Raw genomic sequence first — 10,631 nt, forward strand, 5'->3', positions numbered from 1 at the left:
TCGCAATCCATATCGCTGCAAACTCTGTTTTCCATGAACGCACTAAACACATCGAAGTCGACTGCCACTTCATCCGTGAAAGGATACAATCAGGTATCCTGTCTACTGTCTTTACACAAAGTTCTGATCAGCTGGCCAACATTTTCACTAAGTCCACCAGCTCTCACATCCTGTTTTCATTTCTTAGCAAGCTTGGTATCGCTGATAATCGCGTTACCAGCTTGAGGGGGAATGATAAGCTACATATATCTGAAGAAACACGAGATGACTGTGATCACTCTAAACAGAACAAGGACAATCTACAGCTGTAACAGAAAAGGAAGGCTGAAGCTAATAGGAAACTTGCATACAATCAGGTCATGCAATATTCTGTAATATTTCTCATTGATTCTTGATTGATTATGTTTCTTTACTTGCAATCATATAGACGTTGGACAAGTTGTATATAAACTTCTGTATAGTCTACAATATAACAAATAGAAAAGAAACTTCTTTCATCCTCTTCATCTCTGTTCTAAAGTTTCTGGTTTACAAAAACGTTTAGTAGTCACGATCGAAGAACAAGTGATCAATGCTCTAGTCCCCATCATCACAAAGTAGGCATCGAAGCACCGAGTTCGGGTACCAAGAAGCCAGTCGATCCCTAGTCGGCAGTCTGTTCCGCGCAGCTAACCAGCAGGTGAATGCATGCTTAGGTATGGCGTGTCTGAACCAAACCGAGTCAGCCCAAGGAACTTGGGCTAAGGGTAAAGAAAACAACTTCCATGCACGAGCTGTTGAGAAAGGCCTCAAATTCACTTGTTTATACATGACATGTAGACCAGTAGTAGACATCGTTTTCCATCGAGTCGGATGGTAGGTAAATAGATAGTAGGCTCCGGTGTATATCCTCGACGGAAGAGTTCCTAGCTAGCCCGGGGAATCAGCCACCCATCAGCATTGCATGCCTCACCAACAGTAGCCATCCGATGGATAACCCAACAATCTTGGTCCACATACACCTAAATAAGAGATCAAAGGTCCTTGAGGTAGCCGTGAGTCAAACCAGAAACTGCACGAAACACCATTAATTACCAAAGGTCCCTATATTTTAAAATCTTCCTCCACATCCAGCTTCTCTTTGATTGAAATCTGATGTCCCAAACAGATTTACCAGAACGTTGTTTTCGGACTTTTCCCATAGTTACGATATCGATGCAATCTAGAAAAGTTTATCAATGGAGTCAATATAAAAATTATTATAATTTAAGGGATAAATTTAAATTTTTTATGGGGGCATTTAACAATTTTTGTTCGAAATTTATGAAATTTATAATGAAATTAAGTTTCTTAAATAAAATGAGTGAGGGCCCATAGCTTATAATATAGATCCGCCCATGGATCGTGCAAGGACTAGGTTATTCTTAACAATATATTGATCACAATTTATATAGACTAGCTCGTACGTACGTGGACCTTGCATGAGTATGCAGACATGCACGAGAAGGCAAGCGTTTTTCTTATGAGAAGGCAAATGTTATTGTGGGCTCCACGAGAAAACCCTAAGGACCATTTATTCCATTGATATCTATATATTTTTCCCCAAGACTGTTGTTGGGATTTACGATTATCTAAATAAGTAATACATGCAACCTTATATTTTGGTGCGATTATTCAAACGGTTGAAAACTATAGTTGTACGTATACTCGGCCACACACATATATAGGCCACAACACAATTACGTTTCGAATCGGAACACGAGCTGTTTTGTAGTTTATAGACACGAGGGAGGCAATTCTTGTCGTCTTAGAGGTTGGTGGACTGCAGGGTGTTGGCAATGTCGATGACGAAACGGTATCGGACATCGCCCTTGGAAAGTCTGTCGAAGGCTGTATTGATATAGCTCATAGGGATTACCTCAATCTCTGGGGTTATGTTATGGTTCGCCGCGTAATCGATCATTTCTTGCGTCTCTTTCAATCCTCCGATCATAGATCCCACCACTGATTTCCTTCCTATACGAACTTAAAAAAATTATTCCCTTTGGGAATGAAAATTTATCTATAATAATACAGTTATATTTAAGATCGTACGTAATAACTTCATCTGAGACTGAAATGTATTTTATAATTGTGTTAGAAGAAATCTACAATGATATATTCTTTCAAACCTTTGATATTGCATGGCTTCACTTTTTTTATATTATAATATATCAGAAGGGTTACCCAAAAAAACAAATTATATCAGAAGTATTAAGAAAAAAATTAGCTCTACATCCAAATTTCGGGATAATATCATTCGCCCAATTTATATATGTGCGAGAGAGAGAGGGCAGAAAATAAAGAATAGTTTTACCAATGACAAGAGGTAAGACCGGCAACTCGAGAGGTTTGTCCGATACTCCGACCATTACGAGAGCGCCACGTGTCTTAAGAAGACCAATCAGAGGCGGCAGAGGATGATACGTCGCCACCGTGTCTATAATCGCATCCATCGTATTCATCGCTTCCTATTTTAAGTACGTATAATTTCGTTTATTTCCATGCAACCTTACGATTATTCAAAACATTTATAAATAGATAACAATTTAAAAAAAATAGTTACCTTGATGGCTTCTTCGTCATTGCTAAGAATAAACGAATCAGCTCCGAATTTATCCAAAGCATCGGTTCTCTTCCCTTCATCGATCTCTACCACAGTAACTTTAACCCCAAACGACTTGGCGAATTTCACTCCGACATGACCTAACCCTCCGAGCCCGACGATACCGACATGCTTCTCCGGTCCGACCAGCCCTAACCGCTTCATCGGACTGTACATTGTGACGCCGGCGCACAACAAAGGCGCTCCGACATCGAGCCGCATGTTGTCGGGGAACCTGATGACGTACCGCTCGTTGACGACCATGTGGTCGGAGTAACCTCCGTACGTTACGGTTCCGTCACGGTCGATCGCTCCACACGATAATATCATTTTCAGACAGTAGTTCTCGAGTCCATGGGAGCAATCGTCGCACGTGTGGCACGCCCCGACGAGGCAGCCAACTCCGACCCGATCGCCCGGTTTGAATCTCGTGACCCGGTTTCCCACTTGGGTTACTTCTCCAGATACTTCGTGTCTACGTACAGTTCATCAAGAAAGAATTCGAACTCTTCTTAGACAAGTTGGGCACATATGACATATATGCTCCAACTTGAGGGGGTAATTTGATATATATGTGTTGATTATTGTGAATTCCTCTCAAAGAGTAAGCCTAACACCTCACTCTTTCGTGTAATTATTATTTCTAATAAATTTTAGATCCCGTTTGTTATATATGAATTTATACGGTTTATTATTTACAAATTAATTTAAACATATAAGACACGAAATGTAACTGTGCAAACAGTTACTCACCCACTAAAACATTAAACTACATTTAAAATTTCTATAAAACTGCAATACGTAATATAAAACCAACTAATACACATAAACCATATAATATAAAGTACATGCAAAGTCTTCTAAACATAATTTGAGCCACAAATACTAACAATATGAATATTACGTGAAGTTGTTATATTTAGAGATTGTATTTCCTAAATTATAGGCTAGGTCAAGTTAGAGAATGAATGTATGTAAGTGAATGTAAAAGCTCGAATAAAGGAGCCGCATATTTTTCAGACTTTCGAACCTGGTAACGTGACAAAGAACAAAAGAAAATGAGACTGGAGAGAGATACCCGGGAAGAAAAGGGAAGACCAAGAAACCCCAGTCATTGGTGATGCTGTGAATATCAGAGTGGCAAACTCCACAGTACAGTATCTTTATCCTCACGTCTTCTTCTCCTGTTCCCCTGCACATATTTTCCTTCTTGTTAAACTCATCTCTTGAGAGAGAGAGAGAGAGAGAGAGAGAGAGAGAGAGAGAGAGGGACCATCTGGAGAAATGGAAAGGGGAGAGATGGGAAGATGGTTTGGTGGCTGCCCAACCAAAGGCCTTCACGGGGTGTTCTGTTGTTCCTCCTCTCTTCTCCATTCTTTCTTCTGCAAAAATTTCCAGGAAAAGGAGAGAAAAAGAAAAGAAAATGCTCCCCTTTGAAGATATTTTTAGGCTTACTTATAGGGGAAAAGAGGTAGCTAATTACTTGGCGCCTCTCAATTCTTAGTTCGTATAACAGTGAACAATGAATTGGATTAAAATTTTGTCCTTACATTAATTTAATTTCGTTTGACTTTATTTTTCCTTATTCCTACAACCAACACTTATATCGTGCCCAATACGATCCAAGTTCTTATTTAATCAGCATCATGAAAAACTATTTTTTGTTTGTCATTCATTTAGACTTTGTATTTTCCTTATATATTATATTTGCTAAATAAATCATTGATTCATTTTTTACCATTCCAATAAACAGGAACCATCACAAATATCGGAGATACATAATCAGCTGAAGATGGTTTTGGAAGATATTAGATGTATTTTTCTCTAATTCATGTTTCATTAAATATTAATAGAAATAAAATAATGAAATTGGTATTATAACCATATATAATTAATTAAGAGACAGAATCTACCATCTCCTATTAAAATTTACTCTCCAAATGGTTTACAAATTGGAAAAAAGTTAACCAATATTCATTAAAAAAAAACAACGTTTTTGCAACAATTTTCGATGAAACTTTTTCCATTGCAACGTTTGCAATGAAAATATTTTGTAACGAAATTGTAACGTAGTTAAAATGAAAATACAATACTTTGTAATGAAATTGCAATGAATATTTGTTGTGCTGTAACGATTCGTTGCAATATATATATACACGTGTCCCTTTTATACCAAAACATCTCAAAATTTTTAGAAGAATCTTTTTCTCATCTCTAATATTCAATTCTTCTATCAATTAGAAAAATATCATCTGATATAAATGATGTTTATTTTGAATGTACAAAAGAATTGATCCAACAAAAAGGAAATGTGACTCTTCAATTTGAAGAAATGTTACAATATTTCGAATCAAGAGAATTGCACGGAAAACTTTGTTGTCCGTATGTAGTATACGGAGATATTATCATTAGTATGATTATAATTTATCATAAATATTATATCAAAAATATTTCATTCGTGTATCTTAAAAATCATCATTAATAGAAAAACATTTTCTCATATCGTATTAGATTCTGGTTTTTGTTCTAAGTTTTTTTCTCATCAATAATGTTGGTTGAATACGAAAGCGACGATAATATACTACATCCAATAATATCATCACCTTAGGTAGTATCTTGCATCCTTTTGTTCTTTTTTTTTCTAGTTTTTTTTTTCAACGTCGATACTTATCACCATCAACCCTATCCAATGTCATTTTTTTTCCATTTTTCGACGACGTCCATTTACTGACATCAATCCTAGCCGTTGTGAAATCTTTAAATCTGGTTTTTAGCCCCTTTCACGATTAGAAAACTCCGATCATCGATTCGCGTATTTGCATCACTTTTTTTTCATTGGCGACCTCACAACTATCACGTATTATGCATCATGATTTTTTGTGCCCTTATTTTTTATTTTTTCTCCGTCCTAACCGCTATACACACTGCAATTTTTTGCGCTACCGATTTCATTGTCGTACAACCTAACTCCCGCATATGCGCACATCAGTATCACACCAGTCTCTAAGATTACAATTCTCAAACTCTTCAAACGTTATCAAGCAACACCGAATCAAGTTTGAACTAAATCACCATGTGAAAGATGATTCGTTTAACACGGTTACAATTTCAGATTTTATATAACAAGATTGGATTTATCATAGATGATTCATCTTAGAGACATATAGAAAGATATTATCATTAATATGATTATGATTTATCCTAAATATTATACATAGAATATTCTATTGTATTTTACTACAAAGTACCTTACTACAAAGATTGAATGGAAACCTCTATACCGAAGAGCTAGGTTTTCTTTCAAGCTATTATTATTGGGTTTTGCAAATGTCCCCTCTGACATGAATGAAAGTTATACGACTACTTGCATGATGCAACTATTAACCCAAAACAGATAAAAAAAAAACTGCTTAATTAACAATTCTTTGTATCTGATCGATTCAAACCCAGAATAATTATCACAACGTAACCTATAAGTTGCCGATAACCGATAAATTAAAACGGTGGCACGAGCACGTTTGAGATGCGTCATCCATGGATTCTTTGACCATTTCGTCTTTTTTAGGAATATTCTCGAATCAAATATTTCCCACTCCCCACTCCCGAACCGTTTCTCCCAAAAGGTGAGCAACCCAAAAATAAATTGCTTGTCGTTTCAAGAAAACAGGGGGACAATTCTTGTGGTTTCAGGCCCGGTTTTCCATAGGGCGTAGGGCGATTATTTCAATCTATATTGGACTTAAATGTGAAGTTTGGATATTCATATAATATTAGTTTTTAAACGAACGAAACAATCGGAAAAAACGTGAACAAATAATCATAAAAGATATAAATAAAAAGTCAGACTTCAAAAAAGCCGATTAGTTAGACTTAAATGCTATTGGATTCGAATTTTCTACAACCAACTACATTGTGCCCAATATGGTTTTGAAGAATGATACCAGCTAAATAACTTTTTTTTTATAACAGGATAGTTCCTCGGACCTTCGGCCCGACTACATCCACCCTAGGTCCGGAACCAGTCTTTGTATATGGACCTTTTTAATCCAAAAATTACATCTCTTCCCATTAATGGAATCAACCACTGGACCACCAACGGTTGGGTGAGGGAGAAACTTTTAATTACTATATATCAACTATAATATACAGTTCTAATCCGGGATTATTAATTTAGCCACATCGCGAGGATATCTTGCGTTATCACATGAATATTGTTTTCGAACTTTTCCTATAGTTACAATATCGATGCATGGACTAGGTTATTCTTAACAATATATTTATATCACAATTTATACAGACTAGCTCGTACGTACGTGGATCTTGCATGAATATACAGACGTCTACGTAACGAAGTTCATGCATGCAAGAGAAAGCAAATGTTATGGTGGGATCCACGAGAAAACCCTAATTAAGGGCCATTTTATTTAAATGATATTTATATATTTTCCCCCAAGACTGTTGTTGGGATTTACGATTATCTTAATACGTAATACATGCAACCTTATATTTTGTTGCGATCACTCAAATGGTTGAAACCCATAGTTGTACGTATACTCGGAACACACACATATATAGGCCACAACACAATTACGTTTCAAAATGGAACACGAGCTGTTTTGTCGTTTATAGACACGAGGGAGGCAATTCTTGTCGTCTTAGAGGTTGGCGGACTGCAGGGTGTTGGCAATGTCGATGACGAAACGGTATCGGACATCGCCCTTGGCAAGTCTGTCGAAGGCTGTATTGATATAGCTCATAGGGATTATCTCAATCTCTGGGGTTATGTTATGGTTCGCCGCGTAATCGATCATTTCTTGCGTCTCTTTCAACCCTCCGAGCATAGATCCCGCCACTGATTTCCTCCCTATACGAACATCAGCCAAAAAAAATAAAATAAATAAATAAATAAATTGTAGTTCTTAGGGAATAATTTATCTGTAATTATAGTACCATCATATATAAATTCATTTTGAGACTGAAATGTATTTTACATACGTGTTACAAGATGTCTTCAATGAGCTCCTTCAAACCATACCTTACCATTGAGTTATATTCTTTCAAACATTTGATATTTGCATAACGCATAATAGCTTCATTTTTTTTGTATTATATTATAGCAGAAGGGTAATCCAAAAAACAAATGATATCGGAAGTATTAAGATAAAAAAAAATATCATATATATATATACGAGGCAAATGAGGACGGAAAATAAATAATAGTTTTACCCATGACAAGAGGCAAGACCGGCAACTCGAGAGGTTTGTCCGATACTCCGACCATTACGAGAGTGCCACGTGTCTTAAGAAGACCAATCAGAGGCGGCAGAGGATGATACGTCGCCACCGTGTCTATAATCGCATCCATCGTATTCATCGCTCCCTATTCTCAATACGTGAAATTTCATTCCATTTCCATGCAACCTTACGATTATTCAAAACTTTTATTTAAAAAAAATAAAAATCAGTTACCTTGATGGCTTCTTCATCATTGCTAAGAATAAACGAATCAGCTCCGAATTTATCTAAAGCATCGGTTCTCTTCCCTTCATCGATTTCTATCACAGTAACTTTAACCCCAAACGACTTGGCGAATTTCACTCCGACATGACCTAACCCTCCGAGCCCGACGATACCGACATGCTTCTCCGGTCCGACCAGCCCTAACCGCTTCATCGGACTGTACATCGTGACGCCGGCGCACAACAAAGGCGCTCCGACATCGAGCCGCATGTTGTCGGGGAACCTGACGACGTACCGCTCGTTGACGACCATGTGGTCGGAATAACCTCCGTACGTTAGGGTTCCGTCACGGTCGATCATTCCGTACGATAGGATCATTTTGGGACAGTAGTTCTCGAGACCGTGGGAGCAATCTTCGCACGTGTGGCACGCCCCGACGATGCATCCGACTCCAACCCGATCACCCGGTTTGAATCTCGTGACCCGGTTCCCCACTTGGGTTACTTCTCCAGATACTTCGTGTCTACGTACAGTAACAGTTTATGAAGTAAGAATTGTTTGAAGAAGATCGAAGAACAGGAGAGAGAGAGAGAATACCCGGGAAGAATAGGGAAGACGAAGAGATTCCAGTCATTGGTGATGCTGTGAAGATCGGAGTGGCAAACTCCACAGTACAGTATCTTTATCCTCACGTCTTCTTCACCTGTTTCCCTGCAAATATTTTCCTTCTTATATATTAAACACATCTCTTGAAAAAACGAGAGAGAGAGAGAGAGAGGGACCTTCTGGAGAAATGGAAAGGGGAGATATGGGAAGATGGTTTGGTGGCTGCCCAACCAAAGGCCTTCACGGGGTGTTCTGGTGTTTCTCCTCTCTTCTCCATTCTTTTTCTTTCTTCTGCAAAAAATTTTCCAGGAAAAGCAGAGAAAAGGAAAGAAAATGATCTCCTTTTGAATATGTTTTTCCAGGCTTATTTATAAGGGAAAGAGATAGCAAACGTTTCGTATAATGGATTAACTTTTTGTCCTTGCATTAATTTAATTTCGTCTCTAGTTTCTCTTTGACTTTAGTTTTCTTGCTCCCACAACCAATAACTATATCGTGCCCAATGTGATTCAAACTCCTTATTTTGTCAGCTTCTTGAAATCTATTTTTTTCCCATTTATTCTTTCCTTATATTGTCTAATAAATCATTATATTATGGCATATGATTTTTAATTGATTGAAAAAACATAAAACGCTAGAAGGAGGGTTTGAACCTCCGACCTTGTGGTTAACAGCCACACGCTCTAACCAACTGAGCTATTCCAGCCTGTCAAGAGTTCGAAATAAATGAATTATTAAATACACAAATTTCAATCCAGGTGAATTTCGTCTTTCTCTGGATTCGTCGTCTTCTGTAGGAATTTCCATGTGGATCGATGAGTGGGTTGTTGAACGACTTGAATGGTGAATTAGGTTAAAGTTTTCCAGATTGATAGATCCCTTTGATTTTATAAGTACGGTTTGATGAGATTCTTCGGGAGTCTAACCTGCAGTGGCTTGTGGAACTATAGATCCGTCATGTCCAAAGTTGGTGGAGCCATTGCAGAAGATAATTTACCGAATTATCATTGTCACACAGTTTAAGACTGTCAAGGAGACACACCCGAGCTTCTGCCGTCATCGGGAGGTGTTCAGGTTAATCCTATACACGTTTTCCGGTATTTCGTCGTTCATGCTCAACCCGTGTCATGGTGTGATTCACATGTGTATTTCAGTCTGAATAGCTTGTGATCATCAAACGTGTTCGTCAACGTGAATAACCGATAAGGGTTTTTCACATGCATTGTTGTCCTGATTGGATGTCATATGATTCAAACTGAGTCAATTGTATATGTATATATATTTCTAGATATGAAAACACCGATGCTTATGAATGTGTGTTCGGTGAATCTGGGTATAACTATTGTGGTGGTATGGCTATTGATGGTGACAAGAAGGAACAATTTAACAAATTTGAACAGCCTTGCCAAGTATATGTTCTTATGCTTCCAGGTTATAGGAGGATCTGGAATTCGTAATAAGTTGTGGAAAGTTGGTAACAGACAACAAAGGAATTGAGGGATTGCCTCCAACAAGTAACTTGTTTTCAACATATGCAGGATCCTGGTTCCCATGGCTCTACGGGTGATTTGGACAATACATCAATTATTGACACAGATATTGTAGATTCGATTGGAAAAGGCTAAGCTTCTGGGTTTTACAACAATTACACTGAGGTAAGTGGTGGCATTCCAATTTGCAGGGGGGACACCTGTGTTTCATGGAAACTGGCAATGCTCTTCAGAATGTGCTATTATTACCCATCAGGATGAGGGGGCCACTGGCTGGTCTCTCTTTTTGTCCTTTTTGCCTAATCTTGAATTGAGAAGAGCATGTTGGTCTTACAGGGACACTGTTCCAGTTGAAGTTTGCTAGTGTTGGTCTAGAGCACATCGCATATAGTATCTTTGCTGTTTGTTCCCGTAGTTCCAACTGTGAAGCCTTTTCCCTCCAAGTAACTGTT

At 37.8% G+C, this 10,631-nt stretch overlaps 2 protein-coding genes and 1 non-coding gene across 4 annotated transcripts; all 3 read right to left on the reverse strand.

Annotated features, from left to right (window-relative positions):
- Positions 1 to 1,514: 1,514 nt before the first annotated feature.
- On the reverse strand, positions 1,515 to 4,050 carry LOC104801886 (8-hydroxygeraniol dehydrogenase-like). 2 transcript variants are annotated; one of them, XM_010525269.1, is made up of 5 exons: positions 3,897 to 4,050; positions 3,702 to 3,815; positions 2,585 to 3,098; positions 2,336 to 2,489; positions 1,515 to 2,004 (listed from the first exon to the last, which is right to left on the reverse strand). In XM_010525269.1, exons 1-5 carry the CDS (start codon positions 3,995 to 3,997, stop codon positions 1,787 to 1,789), a joined length of 1,101 nt encoding a protein of 366 aa, XP_010523571.1. In that variant the 5' UTR covers positions 3,998 to 4,050; the 3' UTR covers positions 1,515 to 1,786. The 2 variants fall into 2 exon arrangements, with proteins under 2 accessions (XP_010523571.1, XP_010523572.1); XM_010525270.2 differs by having other exon boundaries at positions 1,515 to 1,995; positions 3,897 to 4,049.
- Positions 4,051 to 7,013: 2,963 nt separating this feature from the next.
- LOC104801887 (8-hydroxygeraniol dehydrogenase-like) lies at positions 7,014 to 9,030 on the reverse strand. The gene is made up of 5 exons (XM_010525271.1): positions 8,866 to 9,030; positions 8,681 to 8,794; positions 8,093 to 8,606; positions 7,850 to 8,003; positions 7,014 to 7,487 (listed from the first exon to the last, which is right to left on the reverse strand). The coding sequence occupies exons 1-5, from the start codon at positions 8,964 to 8,966 to the stop codon at positions 7,279 to 7,281; spliced, it is 1,092 nt and encodes a 363-aa protein (XP_010523573.1). The 5' UTR covers positions 8,967 to 9,030; the 3' UTR covers positions 7,014 to 7,278.
- A 291-nt stretch (positions 9,031 to 9,321) lies between these two features.
- TRNAN-GUU lies at positions 9,322 to 9,395 on the reverse strand. Its single transcript has one exon. It is a non-coding gene; the product is annotated as a tRNA-Asn (tRNA).
- Between the last annotated feature and the right edge of the window lie 1,236 nt (positions 9,396 to 10,631).

This window comes from Tarenaya hassleriana, unplaced genomic scaffold (assembly GCF_000463585.1).
Source record: "Tarenaya hassleriana unplaced genomic scaffold, ASM46358v1 Cleome763, whole genome shotgun sequence".
Taxonomy (NCBI): domain Eukaryota; kingdom Viridiplantae; phylum Streptophyta; class Magnoliopsida; order Brassicales; family Cleomaceae; genus Tarenaya; species Tarenaya hassleriana.